We start from the raw sequence: 25,497 nt of genomic DNA, 5'->3' as shown, positions 1-25,497 counted from the left end.
TTTATATTCTTACCTTGCAGTAGAAATAACGGCTAACAGCCTCCTGAGACCAAGGCTGATGATAAAACTCTGCTCTCCTCTCTTCCTCTGGGTTCCCAACAACATCTGTCATCAGCTACAAACAATCAAAATGTAGTATCAGTTAGAAATGCAGGAAAACATCAGGACAAACATGATGCAGATGACATTATGCTTGCAGAGAAAGAAATCACATACTGTACATTAAGTTCTTGAAAGAAGTCTCTTATGCTCTTTATCAAAAATACAGTAAAATCAGTAATACTGAGAAATATTACTATTATAAATATTACAATATACAATTAAAATACACTACTTGATACACGTTTTCTATTTGAATATATTTTAAAATGTAATTAATTCCTGTGATCAAAGCTATACTTTCAGCATCATTACTTCAGTCTTCAGTGTCACATGATCCTTAAGCATGCATTCAAACATGCTGATTTGCTGTTCAAGAAAAATTTATTATTATTATCAATATTTAAATCAGTCGAGTAAATTTTTTCTCAGGATTCTTTGATGAACAGAAAGACCCAAAGATCAGAATTTATCTGAAATAAAAAGCTTTTGTAAAATTATATATTATACCATTCAAAGCTTGGAGTCAGTATTTTTTGGGGAAAGAAATTAATACATGAAGAGTTTATTTGCAAAAACAGACAACTCAAAAAAGATAACTTTTTTTTTTTTTTAATTTTCAAAAGTCATGTTTTATAATTATGATAAATATTGATCTAAAGTAATTATAAAGACATTTATAACGTTACAAAATAATTCTATTTCAGATAAATGCTGTTCTTCTGAACTTTCTACTCATCCGTAACCTGAAAACAAATTCTACTTAACTGTTTCCAACATAATAATAATAAAATGTTTTTTTTAGCAGGAAATCAGAATATTAGAGTGATTTCTGAAGGACCATGTGACTGGAGTAATGATGCTAAAAATTCAGCTTTGAAATCACAGGAATAAATGATTATTTTAAACAATAAAAATATTTCAAATGTTACTGTTTTTGCTGTACTTTGGATCAAATAAATGCAGGCTTTGTGAGCTGAAGAGACTTCTTGAAAAAACCTGAAAAATCTTACAGTTCAAAAACTTTTGACTGGTAGTGCAACTATTTGAATACATTTTTAAATGTAATTTATTACTGTGATGCAAAGCTGAATTTTCAATTTCTTATGCTCACCAATACTGTAAAATATTATTACAGTTTAAATAAACCATTTTGAAGACAGTTGTACTGCCTAATATTTTCATATATCATTTTTAAAAAATTTTATTTCAGGATTTAAAAATCTTTAGTAGTAATGTAAAAGTCATTATTCTCACTTCTCACTTAATTAACTTAGTGCACCCTTGCAAATAAGTATTAATTTAAGTATTATTTAAAAGTTGTTTTTTTTTTTAATCTTGAGCCCAAAATGAATGACCTTCACCCACAATTTTGAATGGTAGTGTATGAGAGATGTTAAAGCTTCAGATTTCACTAGTGGAAACTACTAAATATGAAGCTTTTATAAATCTGTTTCAAAGTGTGTCATTTTTGTATCATTAACAACAACAACAGGTTTACCAAACACTCCTACTGCCCCTTCTGACCTGTTCCAAATAGGTAGTCCTGCCCTAAAATCATGCCATTGGCTGAGCCAGAAGCTGACATATCAGACCACTCAAACAAACGGAGCAATGTTTTGAAACCGGCACAGAGTCACTGTGTTTACACTTTTTGTGACGCCAGCCTACAACTGGCTTACATAAATCTGTCTCATCACATTAAACTAAAATGTGAGAAAGTAGTGTAACAGAAAACACACTTCATCTTCAAAAATATTATAAATATAAAAATTATGTAAATATCCAGAGTCATGTGCAGAATGAAAGAAAGCATCAAGTTGTTGCAGACCTTCAGATCTCTGCTCTGCGATTTGAGCCAGTCCTGGATGTAGCCTTTGGGATCTCTGGAGAAGCTGAGCATGAAATCTCTCTGGATCTTCAGCTGATTGATGGACTCAATAGTCTCATGGATCTGCAAGCATTAAAAGCCAAATTGTAAAATCAAGGTTGTAATCAGGCACTGCAAAAGTTGTTAAATCCTCATTATTATCCTGTTGTCAGCTTAACTGTAATAATACGAGTTGAAATTAGAGATCCTATAATTTAGGACAAAATGTCTAGAAGTTCAATCGTCCGCTTCATCGTGCCCACACTGATGTGGGAGACTTGCACTAACCTTGTTGTCCAGAGAGGCAATCTCTTGCTGATTGGCTGTGGAAAGCAAGAAGCTGCTCATTTGTGCTTTAAGGGGATCTTCCACCTCTACATCAATGTCATAGCACGCTGTCTTTTTCTGATCATTAGGGTCGACGCTGTACAAAAATAACCTCAATGAGAAATCAAGTTTTGTGTTCTTGATAAAATTAGTAAGAGCAAAAAAAAAAAGACAAAAGCACAAGGCACAACAACATTGATGATGCAAATAAAAAAAGATCTGTTCAAGATTGTGGGGTCATGTTTTTGAAAGAACTCTCTCATGCTCACAAAGGCTGCATTTATTTGATAAAAAAATAGTAAAAGAAAAATATATTGTGATTTGTGAAATATTATTAACATCATAAAGAAATCATTCAAATATGCTGACTTTGTGCTCAAGAAACAATCAATACTGAAAACAGATATGCTGCTCAGTAGTTTTGCTATATATATATATATATATACATATATTTTAACACTTTGGATAACCTAACCCTAAACCTATTAGTTACCGTTAATGTTAATTTCAGCATTTACTAATGCATTATTAAAATCACAACATTAGTTATGCACTGTGAACTAACATGAACAAACAATCAGCGACTGTATTTTTATTAGCTAACATTAACAAAGATTAATAAATAGTGTAATAAATGTATTGTTCATTGTTCATTTATGTTAGTAAATGCATTAACTAATGTTAATAAATGACACCTTATTGTAAAGTGTTACCAGAATAACTGTTTATTTGAAATAGAAATATTTTGTAAGATTTTGATCAAGTTAATGTGTCCTTGCTGAATAAACAATTAATTTCTTTTAAAAAAAAATCTTCCTGAACGTAAACCTTTGACCAGTAGTGTAAAAACACTGTTTTTTTTTGGTAGATATCTGCAATAAATATAACAGATTTGTACAGACAGGCAAATAGACAAGCAAAACCACATAATCAGACATCCAAACCTAATGATGTGATTGATGACAATAGGATCGGGGGGGAAGTAAAAGGTTGGTGAGGCGCTGTGGAATTTCAGAGAACTTCAGACGTGGACAGTCAAAGATCTGTGAGAGGAGAAACACAAAACAAAACCTTGATTAAAATACAGTATACTGGCTTTAACCTCAGCAGTGTTATGTTAAATATTAAATACACTATAGAGATTTAAGTGAGGCGGATTAATTCGCTAATTACAGACTGTGATCAATGCTAATCAGTGTTTTCAATCAAGTGTACCTGTTGGAAGTACTTGTCACAGTTGATGTACTCCTTGTCATGCGAGTCCTGCAGTTTGTTGGTTTTGACATACTGCCAGAGGGCCTGTATGATACTGGAGCGAGTCTGCGTGTGTATTCCCAGCAGACGAGCCAGACGCGGATCCAGTTTAAACTGAGGCGGCTGCAAACAGAACACAAAACTCTCAGATAAACAATGCTTTTCAGTGACTGTTCGGTGTGTACTGTCTTCATTTCAGAGTATTGACCCATGCTTAATTAAGTTTTAATCTAAAGAAGTTCTCACAGCAGCATGACTGTCACTGCAGTTTTTTTTCTCACAAAGTAAAGCACCACAACATTATTATTAAGTGGACCTGCTACTCACAGAGTTCCATTGTAATATACTCATATATATTTGAGGTCAAAAGTTTACATACAGCTTGCAGAATCTGCAAAATGTTAATTATTTTACTAAAATAAAATTTGACATGATGAAATTATACAATTGCAATTTGCACCATATTGCAGTTCCTGATCAGTAGCCTTCAGTTAATATTACTGGGTGCATTTTGTTGCCTTTACCTGGTAATCCAGCATTAACAGCAGGGTGCAGCGCACGTTCACATCTCCAGGCCTCTTCACCTGGAAACCATCTGTCTCCTGAGTGGTTGGGGTACGATGCCACTGCAGAAAAATTAAAAAAGCAAAAACAAAAAGAAATCAACATGCCTGCACACACTTACAAAGCTAAACACACTTACTGCAGTAACTGAATAGAAAAATAACCTGAATGATAATATCACTACACATCTGTACTGAACAAAGAGCTATATAGCATGCCTATATGTGACCCTGGACCACAAAACCAGTCATAAGGGTCCATTTTTTGATAAGTTCGTTATTTTTTGATAGGCAATTTTAGTTTGTTAGAATAGCCAAAATACAACTATTTGAAAATCTAAAGGTGCAAAAAATCAAAATATGGAAATATCGCCTTTAAAGTTGTCCAAATGATGTTCTTAGCAATGCATATTACTAATCAAAAATTATGTTTTGATATATTTACGGTAGAAAATGTACAAAATATCTTCATGGAACATGACTTTTACTTTATATCCTAATGATTTTTGGCATAAAAGAAAAATTGATCATTTTGACCCATACAATGTATTGTTGTCTATTGCTTCAAACAATCACATGCTACTTAGGATATCAAACACCAACCTCAACCAAATGGTTATCAGGGCCGTAAAGGTCTTTGTCAAGCTCGATCACCAGACTCTTGAAGAATGAGGAGAACTTCCTCTTCATCTTTCCCGGCTGTGCAAGAAAGCACGAATACGGTTTTCAGAGTGTGTCACTGTGCAAACTATCCAGTTTCCAGGGAATTAGACATTGTTGGAAAACAAGAACTTTACACCACATCATAAACTTTCCTGCTAGACTTTCCATGGAAGAGAATGGGCTGAATGTTCATTTCAAATGTGGCATACTGGCGGATGATTTGCTGAGCAGGACGACATTCCATTCAGCCCAGAGACGGCATGAGTCCTTCAAGCTATCATCAATAAGTACTAGTTTCATTTCTTCGGGCATGGAAAAGCATGCCTCAAGAGTATTAGCTAAACGGGTCTTGGTTAGAGACTGACCCAAGAGGCTAGATTTAGGCTACACTGCGTAAACACTAAAGAATTTAGTCCTCACGCTTCAGCTGCAATCACACGGATCAAACCGGTACATTAGCAGGTATTTCAGATAATCAACCAAAAGACACTTTTAACAAAGTTAAAACAAAAAACATAAATCTCTGATGACAGCTATCTTTAGTTGTTATTCTGCTATCATTACATGGGTAATTGGTATCATTACATAGATATAAAGGTCATGAAGGTCAAAGGTACTAATAAACATTTTTGCATGTTTAGCCATGCTCCAGTGTCTTTGTTGCACTGAAGGAAACATGCTTGAGCGAAAACAAATGTGCAATGAGCCTCAGCTTTAACTAGTTAAGATCTGTTTAAATCATATTGAAAGAAACCATTATACAGGTTGATGTCTAACAACAAATGTAATTATGCAATGTTGAATTACAGACAGTAAACCTTCATTTTAAATGGGGAAACATTTATTGGTAATTTCTGGTTATTCGTTACTACTGTAATTCCTGTAAGTGGAGTTTGGTGCATATAAACAGCACTTCATGAATAGTTATGTCACGTCCCTTCCTGGTATATCACAGTGAAACCATGCAAAACCAGCAAGGTAGGTAAATGATTCTTTTTTTTAAAAACGAGAAGCTTTGAATGATTCTTTTGACTGGGAAGGTAAATGATATATGAAATTCACGTTTTATGCTTATACACTTCAAAACAAGTGTGATCGCTGCATATTTTGAACATTTATTCTGGGTGATGTACACTCCTTGCCTGTTAGACTGCCATTAAGTGCATTCTTTTTAGGTTGAATTTTCCTTGGGAAAACAAAAGCATACCGCAAATGCTGTCGACAGCGTTTCAGATGTAATTAACCGAGAATATTCCTTTAAGATACGCACTGTTGGTTAAAAGGGTGCATGGCATACAACTATCAAAAGAGCAGAATAAGGGAAAAAAAGTCCAAGTCAATGGACCCACAGAACTTTCTGGCACGTATGTCTGGATGGAGGCTGGGAAGTGATCTCACTGGTAAGTGAGGCACATGTCTGTGGTCAAGACGCGGAGCCTGGGAGAGTAAATTTAACCTCACTAATTCAAAATGCACATAGCTGCCATTCACAAGGTATGATGTCACAGACAAAAAGCACATGATCAAACACTGCAGACAGTTTATTTTTGATACAAAAGACATACTTTTTTCCAATAAAAGCACCAAAACAAGCCCCAGCACATCTGTGTTTCATAGCAAAGGCTTAAAAATATCAGTGTTGTGCAATTATTGATTTAAGTACAATTGACTCACATCGTCCAGCAGTTTGCCCTCCACACGTAGCTCCCAGGATGCAATGCTTCCTTCAGAGTCCTCTGCATCAGGCTTGGCAGGGTTAAACGTGTTGGAGATGTAGAGACGCAGCTTTCGTTTTTGCTTCAAATAGGAAAAAAGAGTTAATCTAAATATTTATCTTTATTTAGTCACAAAATATGCTCACAAAAACATAGATGTTGGGGAAAAATGCTTTTAAGCAAAAAAGTGGTAAAATATGAGAAGCTAAAGACTCCAGCCTCATTTTATGCTCATTTAAGTTGTTTGTTGTCTTATGCAAGCTATATTTCTCAATAAGAGATGACTAGACTGCAGGTGAAAATGCTTGTTCCAAGGTTCTTTATGCATGCTTGAAATTGTCTGATATATAGGTTAATAAAAGTAAAAGTGGAAACAAACGCATATGTGACCAAAGACCACAAAATTAGTCATAAGGGTACATTTTTGAAATTGATGAGATTTTATGAGATCACATTTACTTGAAAATGAGATTCATACATCTGAGAGCTGAATTAATACGCTATCCATTGATGTATGTTTTTTTTTTCTGGATAGGACAATATTTGGCCGAGATACAACTATTTGAAAATCTGGAATCTGAGGGTGCAAAAAAAATAATAATAATAAAAATACTGAGAAATCACCTTTAAAGTTGTCCAAATGAAGTTCTTAGCAATGCGTATTGCTAAACAAAGATTAAGTTTTGATATATTTATGGTAGGAAATTTACAAAATATCTTCATGAAACATGATCTTTACTTAATATCCTAATTATTTTTGGCATAAAAGAAAAATCAATAATTTTGCCGCATACAATGTAGTTTTGGCTATTGCTACAAATATACCTGTGCTACTTAAGACTGGTTTTGTGGTCCAGGGTCACATATATATTTTTGAAGTGGAAGTGAAGCCAGTCAAGTTTACATTATTTAGTAAACTGATTTCCACTTTAATAAAAAATATATAACAAACACATTTAATGTAATAATTTAAAAGTAAAAAGGATTTTTTGTTGTTGCTTTTGGAGCAATGGCATCGCCATCTTTCAATATCACAGCGTGTGACGCCACAGGGTTGGTTTGCTCCATTGGCCAGTGAAGTAATATAAGCATTTCTTTACTTTTTGAACACAAGTTTGTTTTGAAATGGAGGAAGATGAACTTGAAAGAATTGTTGAACTCATAGTAAGCCGACACAGTGAGGGAACCAAGAGGTTCGATTGGAATAAGACGTGAACCTGGTGGTTTGGGGTGAAGAGCAGGTCTGAAACAATACATGTTTACATCTATGATCATCAAAACAGCCATTTTGACATAATTTTGTGTGCATTTGCTCCAGAAGATGCAAAAGAGAAATGCTTATTTTACTTAACTGGCCAACGGAGCAACCCAACCCTGTGACTTCACACACTGTGGTATTGCAAGAGCTATAACAAAACATCTATTTCTCCTTAAAATGGTTGCATTAATCACGTTTGTTATGTATTTTTTAATGAAAGTGGAAATCAGTTTACTTAATAATGTAAACTTGACCAACTGTTTCACTTCCACTCTAAAATTAGTTATATAAAACAGCCTGTCTTGGAAAATTAAATTAAATTAAAAAAGAATATATCGATCATGAAGATGAGAAATACCTTCATGGGTCTCTTAAGTGCCTCTTGGATGTCCACCCGTTTGCGCATTATGGTCTGGTCTAATTTGCGCTCGAATGCCAACAGATCCATATACGCCTGTGACTCCGGAACAAGCTCACGAATCTGAAAAAGGAATTCGATAAAACGTCATTTTGCAAATGGGAGCACTGGTAAGGAAATCCAAACTATCCTAGGTATTTTCCTTGTTCTGCACACGATAGACTGAGTGTTTCGCCAATGACTAATGCGTCTGGCGTCTCCACTGGAGTTGTATCTATCTATAAGGCCTGATAACACACACACACATAATGTTGCTTATCTTATCTAACACAACAAACTCACAGTGACATAGTGACTATAAAAAACTATGGACAGAATCATTCATATACAATGTTTAAACCCTTTTCTTTTCAGCAACAGTCATACCGTGAACCCACTAACCCATCTTATATTTTAGATTATTATATATTGTAATATTAGGATATCTCAGAATATGATACACAGTTGGAAGCTGATATTAAATAGAACAGATATTATTTAGAAAAAACCTAGATATTTTTTGCAATACATAATATATTTTTTAAAATTGACCTGCTGTGAGTATAGAACATATCTGTATTGTCTGGCTGAGGTAACAATTACTGAATGCAAAAAACCCTCCAAAACATTTCTGACTACCGTATCGCTCGCTTGGTAGAGGATTCCACCCCTCTAAAAGGCCGAGATAGAGAACAGACGCACACGCCCGTGCATCTTCATCCGTGCACATTTGCACACACAAAAAACCCCCAGCTAAACCAATGAAAGCAATGAAAAGGCTCAGATCTCTTACTCACCCTTTGTGGAAGGATCTTATCAGCCATCTTCCTCCTCTTGGCACTGCAGAAAGAGGGAGAAAGGGGAAATGGAGAGGAAAGGCAGAAAAAAACCCAAGATGTTACTATGGAGACTGACAGTGGAGCACCCGGGACATCTGCTAAAATTCTGGGGCTGGTCCAGGATGCGGGAAAGACGGTGTGGGAGTGTGTGTGCGCACGACGCCAGCCCAGATGGTGCTGGCAACCATTGGCACAGAGGACGTTACTAGAATCAACTAGAAGCGTTACCACTCAAACTTCACAAGCTGAAGCTTGGAAAGAAACAGAGATTCGTAGGACCTGCTTGTGACGTATAGACAGGTGCGTCAATACGGATTTGTATGCGAGTATATTATGAATGCTCTTTTATTTCTTTGAGCACAAGAAGTAGCATTGTTTTGGTGTTCTTTTTTTGTGCTTTTTCCTTTTTCACATAAAATATGCACAAAACTGCTACTTAAGAGAGCTGCATGTGGCATAACCCATGAAAGCACATAATCATCGGTCCTATTAACTAGACTGAAAAGAGTGCTGAACATTTGTTTGGCATGTGTTCGTCCCCCCTCATGGAAAAGAGCTTTGTACACTCAAAAGCGGGATCCATACAGGTGACCTCTCACCTCTGTGAGAAGATCAGGAAAACAATGACCAAATACAATTTTTGTTATTCCACAATGCACATCTGGGTGGAAGTAGTTAGCTCATGAGTGGTCTCAAATCAGTACTGGTTTTAAAATAAAATAAAATAAACAATATTAAATAAAATATAAAATAAAAAATATATAAACTAAAATAAAAAAAATTCTATAAAAAAATTATAAAATTAAAATAAAAATAAAACATAAATTAAAATCTAAAATAAAATAAAATAAAAAATAAAATAAAACATAAAACAAAATAAAATAAAAACTACAATAAAATAAATATAAAGCAAAAATTAAAACATAAATCAAATAAAGAATAATATAAAATAAAAATAAACAAATATAATATAATTAAAAATAAAACACAATAAATATTAAAAATAAACAAACAAAAAACGAATTAAAATAAAATTAAAAAGTAAAATAAAATATATATAAAACAAATAAAAAAGTACAAAATAAAAATACAAAAAAATATGAAACAAAATGCAATAAAATATAAAATACAAAATAACAAATAATAGAAAAACTAAATTAAATGAATAAAAAATTAAAAAGTAAGATAAAATATAATAAAAAATAATACAAAATAAAAATACAATACAATAAAAATGAATAAACATAAATAAAAAATAATAAACAAAATAAAAACACTATTTAAAAAATAATAAAATAAATATAAGCAGACTTTTCATCAGCTTAATATTTTTTTTCAAAATCAACTAAAATGCACAAATCAGTCTGCATTATTAATATGTTTAGCTATTTGTGAAAACATTTAGAGTCAACACTTTACACTGAAGTGTAAAACAAGCTCTCACATACTGTCATCATGCCATGCAACAGGACATGCAAGCGCATCCATGCTAAATCCAGAAAGATATTCAATAATGTTAAAACTTTAACCATAACATAATCTTATTATAATACCTTTGATTTCATAATGTCTTTGACTAAAATGTCATGGTCTCATGACATACCTGACATCACCTGATCTGTAACTTAATAACTCAAACCATAGCTGTATGAAGGAACAATCCTTGATAATAACCATCAAACATCAATCAGAGGTGCAGGGGGGTAATCCTTATTAGGGATATGTCTTTGAAGGCAAGATGTGCCAGGGTAAAGGGGTCATGGGGTCAAGGCTCGGGACAAGGATGGGATCAAATGTGTGAATCCATCATGCAGCAGAATAAACTCCTACTTTGATCCGAGTGTGGGATCTGATTGGGCCTCTCTCATGTCCATCTGTCTCCCTGGCATCTCATTTGGTCCAGGAAATCCAACAGGCTTCCTATGAGTTGATGGCATTCGAAGGGTCCTTCATTAGAGGATACTGAGTGTGTTTGTATGTCTTGCAAGAGCATGTGTTTGTATGCAAGTTTAGAATTGCTGAATATGTCGGATGCATACTACAAAAAGCTGAATACACAAAACAGACAACATGGGAGTTGTACGAGAAACAGCAGAAGTAGAGGACAAAGGATCTGATATGCCATGTGTGGTTATTACACACACACACACACACACACACACACACACACAACTAGTGCATTGATTAGTCTGATGTGAGACAGGAGGGTTCTAGACAACGCGAGATAATGTTACACTAATGTGTCAGACAAGGTTGACAGACAGAATGAGCAAGTATGTAAATCAATGGAGCGGATTCAGAGAGGACACAACAGAGAAAGAGAGAAAGAGATCCAGAAAAAATGAAGAAACAAGTATTATACACAATATTTCTCAGTGCGTGGCCCCCTTCTGTCACAACAGCGCAGTCAGATGATTGGCCAGCAGACTGAAGACTCCACAGATCAGATTAACTGCAACTAAACAACAGCCACTGCGCAAACTAAGACATGTGTCACATAGATTTGTGATACAAGACCACAGAGTGACCCCATTTAAAACATTCTGGGACTTTTCAGAGATTTACAAGAAATGAACTTGGGTCACTTCTCAAAAATAGCCAACAAATGGCACTAAGAACAAACAGTGCAAATGAAATCAGAAGAAATAAACATCGTAATAAGAAGAAAAAACAAAACAAAACAAAACAAAATAACAATTTCCTAACCACTTTCCAGCGACAAACTATTTGTTTCTCCACACTGAATGTGAAACTGATCTGTGACATGATGCAATCCCAGACAATCAGTTGTTGTTGATGCCTAATTTACAGCTACCTTATGTGGAGCAGAATTTTTTATAAGATTTCGCTGTGAGCCATGATACCAAATCAAAAATGAAAAGTCTGTCATTAATTACTCATCCTCATGTCGTTCCAAACCCGTAAGACCTTCGATCATCCTTAGGGATGTAACGATATTATCAATATTGTAGTATCGCGATAGCAAAATCGCCTTGATGTTATCGTAGTCTCATCACAATATGAAATGATATAGGTCTTCCAGGCAAAGTGTAGTTTTTTAAAATATTCTAAAATAAGTTCTTTAAAGCTGTTTGCCATTATATTTTAGCACAGTATCTGTCAAACGAACTAAAACCGAGAGCAAAGTATAAGTCCTCTTCCAGAACAACAATTCACATATAATGTACTCACCCCCTTGTCATCCAAGATGTTCATGTCTTTCTTTCTTCAGTCGTAAAGAAATTACGGAAATTAAGGAAAACATTTCAGGATTTCTCTTCATATAATGGACTGAGATGGTGCCCCGAGTTTGAATTTCCAAAATGCAGTTTAAATGTGGCTTCAAATGATCCCAGATGTGGTTGTAAACGATCCCAGCCGAGTAAGAAGGGCCTTATCTAGTAAAACGATCGGTTATTTTCATGAAAAAAAATAATTTAAATACTTTTTAATCTCAAATGCTCATCTTGAACATGCAAAAAAGATCAAACACCCTCAACAAACAAGGTAAAACAGCGATATAAGATGATTCTGAAGTTGAGGGAGAACATGAGATGGGAGTTTTTCGACATACCCTAACTGTCATGAACCGGAAAAAAACAGAGGTCGGGAAAAGTGAGACAAGACAAGCGTTTGACATTAAAAAGTATATAAATTGTATTACTTTTATGGAAATAACTGATCGTTTCCCTAGATAAGACCCTTCTTCCTCGCCTGGGATCATTTACAATCGCATTTGGGATCGTTTGAAGCCGCATTTAAACTGCATTTTGGAAATTCAAACTCGGGAAAAGACATGAACATCTTGGATGACAAGGGGGTGTTGTTCTGGAAGTGGACTTGTCCTTTAATCCCTTCATCAAGTCTGTTTTCGCTGCGCGTTTCAAAATGAAGTACGCACTTCGTTCAGGCGATCAATAATATAAAATTGTTATTGTTATTATATTCTAATTTGTTTGGCTTGTAAAACAGCAGCGTGAATGCAATTTAGACTGAGACAGTATATCACAAATAAAAAGAGGGTTGAGTCCCCTTTAAAGTTCAGGTACAAGCCAATTCACTGACTTTCTTTCTGACAAGCTTTCTTAGGAACATGGGTTGGAGCTCTTAATCTTTAAATCTCAAAGTGCATTAGATAGAAGAATTTAACATTAAAATGTCTTCATTTGTCTTTTTATTTTTAAATATCACAATAAATATCGTATTGTGGACTTGCATCGATATTATTGTATCGTATCATATCATTTTAATGAAATCGCAACTTTTAAAATACTCCATGTGGCAGCAGTGGTTATGAAGCTACGATAACACTTTTTGTGCACAAAGAAAACAAAAATAATAACTTTATTCAGCTACCTTTCTGGGCCTGGAATGTGTCAGAAAGCTTTCAGATTTCTTCAGAAATATCTTAATTTGTACTCAAAGGTGAACGAAGGTCTTACAGGTTTGGAACGACATGAGGGAGAGTAATTAATGACAGAATTTACATTTTTGGGTGAACTATCTGTTTAAGTCGTACATAATACTGTTTCCGGGTCGTAGCCTCTACTCCATTTTATTCCATTTTAACAGACATTTAGGACTATGATTCATTTATAGCACACCTTTAAGCTTTTAAAAACTCCCAGTCTCCGGCTTACACTTTCCACACACCAATATTTTAATGATTCAGAAAAGATGAATCACTGTCTGGTCAAGTATGGAGATAAATGTTAGGATCATGATTTTTCAGTAGTACTACAGCACACTATCAGTATAGTGGCACCGTTTATTTTAGGATCTGAAGGAGCGTTTGGACCTGGAAACTGTGACATCAGACTTAACAAACAAATAGAAATCAAGTAACAGACAACATGTCCTGTTGTTTTTTTGTGGTTGGTTAGGACAAAAACGTTACATGAAAAATATTTTTATCATCTTGCACCTGGCTAGAGGATATTGTAAGACTAGAAAAAAAACCTCATGAAATCTACATCAATACAGCCATAACTGTTTTATTGTTAACAGATGTTTGCTGTATTTTTGCAATTGCAAATTCTTTTGCTTCCCGTTAAGCTGCATGTAATCAAATCTTATTTCAAACAGGATCAGGCCTTTCTGTCTAAACAATTCTTGTCAGAGGAAAAACTGCATCTTCCTATCCAACCAAAGCAACATAGACAATCTACATGCTCATCAATCAAAACTCATTCAGCTCTGACTGTATTGAACACTTCAATACAGTGACAGTGTCCAGGGGTTCATACAAGAGTGGTGTGTATAATAGAAGAGCTTCCAAACACACCATTAATGCCTTTTTTCCATGCTATTCTTGATCCTAGGTTAAAAAAACTGTTCACCCAAAAATAAACATTCTGTTATCATTTACTCACTCTCATGTCAATCTAAACCTGCATGACTTTCTTCTGTGGAACATCAAAAGACAAGATTTGGAGAAATGCGGCAATAGTCATCAAAACTGGTTGGTTACCAACAGTCTTCAAAATAACTTCTTTCGTGTCCCACAGAAGAAAGTAAGTCATACAGGTTTGGAACAACATCAGTAAATGATGACAGAACATTTTGGTGAACTATCCTTTAAAGTAACCTTTCACACCTTTAATGTTAATAAGCGGTTACTGCCACTTTTAACCCTGAATTACTCCTCCTAAACAGGGTTATTACCATCAAAATAATCCATAATGATGTTATGTTAATGGGTAAAAAATTTTTTATGATTTTTTATTCATATCATAGTGGAGGGAGAAAGGAACATACTGCAGATAGAAAAAAATGGGAAACCTCTCTTGTGATAATACGTTAAACAAGAAATTATTGCTTTAACGGGAGTTCACAATTTCAAAAGCCTACATAAGTATATCTACATTAAGTGACATCCTCCAGGTTCTTGTTATGATAAAATCTTCTCTATATATTTTTATGTGGGTTCCTATTCATTAGTATATGTTACATTATACTCACTTCCTGTTTCGATTCTGTACGGCCTGCTGCTGTTGCTGTTGAATCTGCTGTGAAGAAGCGGGACGTTTGCGACTGGCTTCCATGGCCTGATTGGTAAGTCCGGGCCGGACAGCAGGGCTTCCTCCATATGGTGGTCCTGGAGGCCCCATTGGGGCCCCCTGATGAGGCATCCGTGCTCCTGATGGCATGCCGGGCCGCTGAAAAAAGAGGTGATAACAAAAACATGGACATAAGAAACTGACTTGGAGAAAATTTACATCGTTAAAGGAGAAGTCCACTTCCAGAATAAAGATTTACAGATACTCACCCCCTTGTCATCCAAGATGTTCATGTCTTTCTTTCTTCAGTCATTACGAAATTATGTTTTTTGAGGAAAACATTTCAGCATTTTTCTCCATATAGTGGACTTCTGTGGTTTAAATGCAGTTTCAAACGATCCGATCTGTTTTTTTTCCGACAGTTAAGGTATGTCGAAAAACTCCCATCTCATGTTCTCCCTCAACTTCAAATTCGTCCTATATCGCTGTTTTACCTTTTTTGTTGAGGGTGTTTGATCTTCTTTGCATGTTCACTTTGTAAAGACTGGGCCGGTACTTCTGCAGCGATGTAGGATGATTTTGAAATGATTTTTGAAGTTGAGGGAGAAAAGTTGAGGGAGTTTTTTTTCAACATACCCTAACTGTCTTGAGCCAGAATACACAGAGTTCAGGGAGAGCAAGGCAAGACGAGCGTTTAAGATTAAAATGTATTTAAATTGTATTTTTTTAATGAAAATAACCAAACGTTTCGCTAGATAAGACCCTTCTTCCTCGGCTGGGATTGTTTACAACCGCATTTGGGATCGTTTGAAGCCGCATTTAAGCTGCATTTTGGAAGTTCAAACTTGAAGCACCATATCAGTCCATCATATGAAGAAAAATCCTGAAATATTTTCCTCAAAAAACAATTTCTTTACGACTGAAGAAACAAAGACATGAACTTATATTTTAACATGTACTCTGGAACAAGAGATTACAGTGAATCTGTATAATGACGCTTGTTAAACATACACATAAATAACTAACAATCAGCTGTAAAAAAACAAAACAAAAAAAAAAACTTTAAAAATAATTTAAAATTTAAGTGAAAAATGTAAAAAACATCAAGTAAGATCTGTGCATTTGCATTTAGTTTTAAGTTATCTGTCACTGTTAAGGTCCTTGCACACTGAATCTGTGTTCCCGTGTTCAAATCCTGACTCAAGGACATTCCCGATCCCGCCCCCATCTTCCACTTCGCTTCCTGTCACTTCTGATCTGTAGTGTCGTAAAAAAGGCAAAAATAAATCAAAAAAAAAAAAAAAACGGATCAAGATCAATTTTCTGCATTTTCCGCATCTGTAGCAAGCATTTTGAGAGGTGTTTTGACAATTCAGAGCTACTGTGATGTTCTGTGCGTGACGACTTTTGACCAAATACGAAAAAGCACATACGAACATTTCGGACTCAGTGTGCAAGGACCTTTAGACCTACTGCAACTTACTAGTATGACAGCAGCTGTTGCTTTCTTTACTAGCAACAGCAACTGCACACACAACTCAAGTGCAATCTATTCAACACTTGTGACACCAGACACAAAAGGTCACACATACAACAGTTCAGGACAGTGAACAAATGTTTTTGAAAGAGTAAACCCAAGTCACACTCACAAGTGCATAAATGCATCTCCTGAGAACAAATGTTGTGTTTCAACTTTGTCTAATACAAACTAACTTTTAGCTGCTATATAATTGAATTAGTTAGATTGCTACTCTAACTACATTAGAATGAGCAAGGGTTTTACTAAAGGGAAAAAATAACACTGAAACAACTTGATTTCATTGAAACTGCAGGAAATGTTCACTACTGAATTGAACCGGTCAATAAATAATGCAGACAAACTAAAAGAAAAATGGTGTTGCCAATATCTTAAAGTTGCATGAATATTCCACACAATTTAACATCAAGTACAGAGATACACCACATATTAAAGGGATACTAGAGATGTAGCTACTTTGAAACATGACACGAACATGAAAAAAACACTTCTCTCCAGGCAGTACTCATTTTCTTGGCTGCTAATACAACCAGGAAGACTTCAAAATGATGGTTGAGATCACAGGCTAAAAATCAGGGGGGCTATTATTACAGATCTTTTTTTTCCTGGTATTAAAGTTGCACTCTTAGCTATCCACTGAAGGAATTTATAATATATTATAGTGACATAATATAGCCCCCAATATATGGCAGCCAAGACAAGACAATGAAAATGTTATTGAGAGTGACAGACCTGATGAGCCCACCGGGATTGAAGGAGTGAGACAATACAACTGATGGATGAAACAAAGTTTGCTATGATACTACACAACACCTTACATGAAGACGAAACAGCCAGTAAGATGGACAGGATAGCAATAGGTTAATGAGGCAGATGGGATTTTCTTTAGAAATAAAAAAGAAAGCTGAGGCTTAGGATCATGGTGCTTGCAGTGAAATTGGACAGGCAATTTGAGAGCATGTCAAAGGTACGGCTTGGAGTGACAGAGCAAACACACAAATACACAGACAGTGGTCAAAAGAACAGGGAAACTCTAATCAGACAAATACAGACTAATATACTGTTCAATGCGTACACATGCCATGTCTTTCTAAAGTCATAATGAGAGGAGAATGAGTTATATATGAGAATAACTGAAGTTATATCAAACAACAAAGACAAATATAAAGACAAACGTTTTTGAACAGTAAGATTTTTAATGCTTTTTTAAAGAAGTCTCTTCTGCTTGCCAAGCCTGCATTTATTTATTCCAAAGTACAGTAAAAAACGTTAAATATTTTACTATTTAAATTTTACTATTAAAATGTACTGTTACTATTTTTACTGTAAAATATTTTTACTATTTAAAATAACTGTTTTCTATTTAAATATATTTCAAAATGTAATTTATTCCTGTGATTTCAAAGCTGAATTTTAGCATCATTACTCCAGTCACATGATCCTTCATAAATCATTGTAATATTCAAAAAAACATTTATTATTATTATTTTAAAAATAGAATTTTACAATTTTTCAGGTTTCTCTGATGAATAGAAGTTCAGAAAAACAGAATTTATCTGAAATAGAAATCTTTTGTAACTATATAAATGTCTGTATCATCACTTTTGATGAATTGAAAGCATCCTTGCTAAATTAAAGTATTCATTTCTATCATTTCTTTTCCAAAAAAAAAAAAAAAATACATATATACATATATACATATATATATATATTTAAAAAAACATTAAAAATCTTACTGTTCAAAATTCTTTTCACTGGTAGTGGATATTTTTTTCCCTTATTCCACTGCCCGCATCTTACGTTTTTTAAAACAAAAACTTATTCTGTGTGAATTGCATCAGATTCAATAATCGTTGATAAAGTTTTCTACAAAGCTGCCACCAAAGAACCACTAGAGATGATCTGAATCTGTCAAGTCCCCTTCTAATGGTGTGAACTAATCATTTGACATAGCTATGTTAAACACGATTGCTTTCACCTTGTGGCTGCGGTGTGAGAAACCTCTTCGCACTTCAGTTAAACAGGAAGCGCTCACATTGAACTGCCGCACATGTGGAATGTGGAACAAATGTGTGAGTAACCGCTGATTTTAGATGGTTTTGTGTTTAATTTACACAAAGGAAGTGAATGTGATGGACCTACTAATGATGTACCTCACGTGGGCTTGAGCTGTGTTATGTCTACAGGTCAGGAGATTGATGAAGTGAACTCTAGACTGTTGTGAAACAAGAGCAGACTGTGCAGGGAGCATTGAGTTGCAGAGTCATGAAAGACAATGAGATATTTAGCATTCGATAAGGCCACACACTCGCAGGTGTAACATTTCTGTTATTCTCCGAATGCTGCAGATAAACACTTTCTCTCTCTCTTAGTCGGATGTGCTGCCAGATGCTTTTAACTGTCTTTGTCTGCTGTCGAGCTGTCTTACCGTCACATTAACACAGGAAAAAACTGACCAGCAGGAAAAATGATCACTACAGAGGAATAAAAGAGCCTTTCATCAGATTCCTCTTGTTATCAGAGTGCCGGGTTTACGCATGAACAAAAAAATGAACATTTCAATAGTCCTGAAATGTACCACTTAAAATAGTTTAAACAATTACTGTCCTTTGCTGTCTCTCTCTGTGTGCCTGCTTTGTTCACAAACCACTTTGAATATAAATTTGGATGCAGGTAGGAAGGAAAACATTTTATTTGGAATATTTTCCGGCAGTCACACCATGTAGATTTGCACTTCAGACAGAGTGGCAGTGTTTGTGCTGTCAATCAGCTTTGACTGATGAGCACTTCTGCCTGATTCCTGCTGATAAACAACAACTTTTTTGCTCAAGAACACGAAGGTCCCTCTGGAGATTCTTCGCTTGCTGTTAATATGACAACTGCACAGACATCTGATTGGATAGACGACCTCAAATGTTTGCATTAGCAACCAAATAATCAGTTTATAATCAGACTGAAAATTTTCAAGTGAACATCTCAGTCCATCCGATTGAGCTTGTTTTAAATGAAATTTTAGTTTCAATTGAAAGGAGTGGTGCAGATCTCTGTTAAACAGTAAAATTTTAGTAGGGCTGGGTTTTGACACCAATTTTACGATTTAATAGATCCAAATCCATTTCCAATTCAATTTAATATTATTTATTTTGGATATATCAAGTACAGTACATGGCAAATTTTCTCAAGGGAAAAAAAAAAAGAAAAAAATACTGTCAGTTTGTACTACATTACTATAAAACTGATGGTTAAAATGACCCTGATAGCACACGTACATATGCAAGATGTCTGTTAAAGATCACTTGATCTGGAAAGCATCTGCTGTGTACGAACATCTGACAGACATCTTTCAGATGTCAGTTTTATGTACATTCTAAATCATAAACATCTTAAAGACATCTAATATACATCTATTTGACATCAAATAGACGCCTCCCCCTGATGGCACACATTCATCATGGAGAAGTCTGTGCATTTACATTTGGAAGACATATATTTTTTTGTGTGTTTGCTCATCTGCAATACATCTATAGGATGTTTCCTATCAATGTCAAATAGACATCTATCAGATGTCTTCAAGATGTATGTAAAACTAACATCTTACAGACGTCTAACAGATGTATGTACACAGCAGATGTTTTCCAGATCAAGGGATGTTTAACAGACATCTTGCAGACGTACGTGTGCTTTCTGGGTATTGGACATTTCCTATTAGATGTCTGATAGACGTATAGTAGATGTCTTTAAGATATTTATGATTTAGAATGTATGTAAAACAGACATCTTACAGACGTCTGTCAGATGTTTGTACATAGCAGATGCTTTCCAGATCAAGAGATGTTTAACAGACATCTTGCAGATGTTTGTACACATTTCAGATGCTTTCCAGATCAAGAGATGTTTAACAGACATCTTGCAGATGTTTAACAGACATCTTGTGCTTTTTCTGGGTATTGGACATTTCCTATTAGATGTCTAATAGACGTATAGTAGATGTCTTTAAGATATTTATGATTTAGAATGTATGTAAAACAGACATCTTACAGACGTCTGTCAGATGTTTGTACACAGCAGATGCTTTCCAGATCAAGAGATGTTTAACAGACATCTTGCAGATGTACGTGTGCTTTCTGGGTATTGGACATTTCCTATTAGATGTCTAATAGACGTATAGTAGATGTCTTTAAGATATTTATGATTTAGAATGTATGTAAAACAGACATCTTACAGACGTCTGTCAGATGTTTGTACACAGCAGATGCTTTCCAGATCAAGAGATGTTTAACAGACATCTTGCAGACATACGTGTGCTTTCTGGGTATTGGACATTTCCTATTAGATGTCAAATAGACGTATAGTAGATGTCTTTAAGATATTTATGATTTAGAATGTATGTAAAACAGACATCTTACAGACATCTGTCAGATGTTTGTACACAGCAGATGCTTTCCAGATCAAGAGATCTTTAACAGACATCTTGCAGATGTACGTGAGGGTTAACTGATATATACAAATGCTTAAATTGCACTCAGTGAAGTTTTTATAGTAACAAAGCTAAAGTTACAATTACATAATTACATTTCTAAACTAATTTGTTTTTTGACATAAACATTTAAATGCTGTCTTAAAAACTTGACGGATTTATTTAAACATAAATAAAACATTGAATGGTTTACGGTCACCGAATATGTTTTTCTGAGGTAAATACGTCGTCACGTGACATTGTTTCCAAACTGTTATACTGACGTATTTTTGAGGTTGAAACTGAGCGATTACAATAGACAGCATACGCATTCCGGTAAGCTGAACTCTTTCTTGTAACATATCCTACTTTTGGATGTTCATTCATGGTTTTCTCTAGATGTAACTGTTATTAAAGCGAAGATGATCAGTTTACGTGTGCTTCACGCTACCACTTCTCTTGAACTGAGGTGCCAAAATGGTATTTACTGTTTGAATAAAATGGGCAAAATTTCAAATCTGAGACTTTGTTTCATATCAAAAGTTTATTGCGATTTATTAGATGAGAGGTACGCTACAATGTTCGTCATAAAATGAAAACAGGCTAGATTAACCGATTCTTTTCATAAAATGCACAATTAAAACAGAGAAATCAATATTTTTTACCTAATCCTAAATGTTAGCCGCATAAACCCTTGAATCCAACTACTTTACATGGGTTTATTTACATCTTGCCTTGGTCATGCCTATGTTATAAACTTATCTTTGTCTTACAAATTGGTCTGTGCTAGTCTGATTGCAAAGTTTAGGATTCATATAAACATATCTTTAAGAATCTGAAATCAGATTGGATTAATTCAGAATGACAAATTTGTGGATACAAACATACTGTTACACAGGTTTCAAAATATTGCTGTTTCACAATATGATTTGTTCTTTGAAGCAACAAACAAAATAGGGTAAATGTCACAGTTGTGGACCTATTCTTGTTTTGTCATTCTCAAACTGTTTATTACAGTAAAACTGAAACTTAATGTGTAAAATACTGTTACTCGTCAACTCACTGTATTTTACCATGGTAGTAAATTTGCTTTGTTTAAAGTGAACTAGAATGAGAGTTTCCGCTTCTAGAGTGAAATGACCTGTAGGTCATCTTTATTTATCCACACAGTTACACAGTAAGACTGAGTCTGTCATTAACCAAGACTGTGTGTGTTTTATTTTGTGCCTGAGAGAGAAGGAGCAAATATAAAAGATAACCAGTAATGTGTATTAGAGAAACACTGTGACACCTAATCTGAATTCACCACTGAGCCTAAATGAAATGTTTGAAAGCAGAGACCAAAAAGAAAATAAGGACAGAGACCGAGAATATGCATAAAACTAACAAGTAGTCAGGTGATTTATCGCAGAGAGACAAAATACTCTATATCAAGCAAATTACAAATACTCTGATGAAGTTTTCTTAAACAAAACATGGTTACAGTTACTATATTGGCCAGATTTTCCTCCATACAAAACAAACTTTGATTACTCATTTTACTCATACTAGCGGCTGTTTAAACTGTTACTTAATTGCAAACCTTGATGTGCACATGCTGTTCCTTGCCTTGGGAACAAGGCTGAACCACCACATTCTTGCAGCAACGTACAAAGTCACGTAACAAAGAATATACAGTATAACTTCCATAAGCCAGGCTTCAGACTGCGTGCAGCAGAGAAGCAGTAAGGTGAACAATAGCAAAGGTCAGGCCGAGGTAATTCAGAAAATACACAAGAAATACAGAAGACACAGAGGAGAAGAACTCAGGCACAGGAGAGGACATAAAAGGAGAGGAAGCCAAAATAAGGAACGGGAAACATTTGCCCAGGAACAATCAGTGCTTCGTCAAGGTTAATTAGTCTGCAGAGGCAACACCATCATTTTCTTCATTCATCATCCAAACTCAGCATTTATGTGTTGTTATGTGAAGTTAAAGCAGGCTTAATGCAGAACTGAGGCAAATAGTGAACAAAAGGCTGTTTATGAAGCAAACCAAGACTATTACTAAAAGTGGAAAGTCTTCAGTTGCAAAAGAAAATATAACACAAGCACATACTAGAATTAAATATTAACCAAGGAACGTATTATACAGTAAAAGTCCAAAAGTTTGTTTTGTTTTGTATTGAAGTCTCTTATGCTCACCAACGGCGCATTTTCTAAAATTCAAAACAGAGTGAAAACAATAATATTGTGAAATATTATTACGATTTAACTAAACTGTTTACTATTTTAATATATTTTAAAATGTAATTTATTCCTCTGATGGTAAGCTGAATTTTTAGCAGCCATTACTCTAGTTTTCAGTGTCACATGACGCTTCAGAAATCATTATAATATACTGTGCATAACATCACTATCCATGTTTTTGTGCGGATATATTTACAATATTCTTTTCTGAATAGAAAATAAAAAAGAACAGCGTTTATTTCACATAATCTTTTATAAATGTTTCATGTTTCATCAACTGAATGCATCCTTGTTAAATAAAAATATTACTCACAGTAGCTAAATAATCTCTGCATCTAATAAATATAATAAAAACATACATGAATACTCAAAAATAAAAGAAATAAGACATAAGCAAACACAGACATCAACTAATGAAGCTCTTCAGAAAAACACAAATGCAATAATAATTCAACAACAATAATTATTATTAACACATCACCTTTCTAAAACCCAATATCACTTTACAGAAACCCTAAATCACATCAAGAATAAAAACACAGAGCACAAGAAAGATGAAAAGCAAGAACTTATAGAAAACAAAATGCAGTTTTACACATTAACGCTCACTCTACTACAAACTGCTTTCACTTCAGATTGATCTGCTCTGGCTAGACAAAGCCCTGCTAATCATAAATAAAAGATTACACCGCTACTGTACTGTATGTACACAAAGGTGTAGACAATAAGTGCATCCTTACGGCCTCTTCTGTATCAAACCTTGAAGGGTGTCATGTGTAACAGCAGTATTATTAGTAGTAATAATTACTACTCGCTACTAGTACATCCTTTGGCTTTAGGACTAGCTTGAATTTTTAATGAATGACATGACAACAGACACGCTAATCTACATAGTAGATGTTATCGGAAGCACTTGATGTGTTCTTGGAGTTGTAATAATAGTGCGTTGAGTCACAGAGCGGCTTGTGTTTTGAATGAAAGCGCCCGTCACCTTAGGCACGCTGCCAAACGCATGCAGCCTCCAGTGACCAAGTGGCTACCTTTGGCCTTTCTTTCACGTTCGCCGATCCGTCTCGCTCTTTTTTTTTTCTTACATGCTCATCTCCCTCATTTGCCTCTCCTCCCCACCCCGTCTCTGCTTCAAAAAGAAGAGCGGCGAGGAGAGCCGGGATCCGGAGGACTGGAAATAACCTTCACATGGACACCGTTCACCGCTATCAGTCAAACGCACGGGCTGTCTATAGCTGAGCTCAAACACACACACACACACACATATACACATGCGCCGAGAGAGGGTACGTACCACTCCATGGACGAGGAACTCAAATAGTTTGCTCTTGGTGGCTTTGCGAGCTCCTCCAGCGGTCTCCTCCGAAGCCATTTCCCTCTGGTCTCCCTCCACTCTGGTTCTCCCTCTCTTTTGTCTTTCCCTCTCCCTCGCCTCTCTTCCTTTTCACCCTTCGCTCACCTCCTCAACCCCCCTCCGAGGCTCCCTGCTCCACTTCCCTTACTTTCTGCTTTCTCTCTCTCTCTCCGTCTCGGAGTGTGCTGCCCTGTCGAGTCTCTCGCTCTCTCTGTGTCTCTCGCGCTTACGTTTTGGTTGAGCTGCCTTTCAGGAGCCCGGCTGCGAGAGAACGTGGGGGGTTGAGAGTTGGGGGTCTTTCAGGGGGGTTCCTGCTGGCCCACCATGACCGTGCCCCCCTCCCCCTTTTACAAACACACTGACTGAAAAGCACACACGCTCACAGGCTGCTGCAGCTGTTGCATTCCATTGGTAGATAAGGGAATGCTCGCTGACTGGTCGCTCGCAGCCCTGCTGCGGTGTAGTTAGTCTCGCCGCTAACCAAACCCCTCCTCCTCTGCCTTCACTACTGCTCTCTCTCCTGTCCTTTGCTGCAGTCAAACCCAGCAATGCTTGGAACACGCTGCTCATTCTCAAAAAAATGGAGGGAGGATCCTTAAAGCAGCAGCAGTGGGGAAAAGATGCCCGTTTTTAGATTGAGGTGGAAATAACACGGGCTCAGAGAGCAGTGAAGACACGTTTTTTACTCTACCTGTCTTACTGACATACTCAATTGCCATCTTTGTCAATGAAATACTAATACCTTCAATAATAATTCCATCATCTTCCTTCCTCTTACCATCAGTAATAATGAACAGGTAAAAAGACTCCAGGATCTTGGAATCTTCGTTCATCTTCGGAACACAAATTAAGATATTTTTAATAAAATCCGAGAGCTTTCTAACCCTGCATATGCAGCAACACAACTGACACGTTCAAGAACTACGAA

At 35.5% G+C, this 25,497-nt stretch overlaps 1 protein-coding gene across 1 annotated transcript in view; it reads right to left on the bottom strand.

Annotated features, from left to right (window-relative positions):
- smarcd3b (SWI/SNF related, matrix associated, actin dependent regulator of chromatin, subfamily d, member 3b) overlaps positions 1–25,007 on the bottom strand; it is a 30,184-nt gene extending 5,177 nt beyond the window's left edge. The window contains 13 exon segments of the mRNA XM_051114820.1: positions 14–115; positions 1,931–2,053; positions 2,258–2,393; positions 3,241–3,275; positions 3,277–3,339; positions 3,512–3,673; positions 4,075–4,176; positions 4,717–4,812; positions 6,451–6,573; positions 8,108–8,230; positions 8,944–8,986; positions 14,947–15,143; positions 24,510–25,007. Coding sequence (XP_050970777.1) covers positions 14–115; positions 1,931–2,053; positions 2,258–2,393; positions 3,241–3,275; positions 3,277–3,339; positions 3,512–3,673; positions 4,075–4,176; positions 4,717–4,812; positions 6,451–6,573; positions 8,108–8,230; positions 8,944–8,986; positions 14,947–15,143; positions 24,510–24,587 — 1,383 coding nt within the window. The 5' untranslated portion in view covers positions 24,588–25,007.
- Positions 25,008–25,497: the final 490 nt, after the last annotated feature.

This window comes from Labeo rohita, chromosome 7 (assembly GCF_022985175.1).
Source record: "Labeo rohita strain BAU-BD-2019 chromosome 7, IGBB_LRoh.1.0, whole genome shotgun sequence".
Classification (NCBI taxonomy): domain Eukaryota; kingdom Metazoa; phylum Chordata; class Actinopteri; order Cypriniformes; family Cyprinidae; genus Labeo; species Labeo rohita.
Note: the sequence above shows the minus strand (reverse complement) of the source record. Positions and strands in the feature narration are given on the sequence as shown.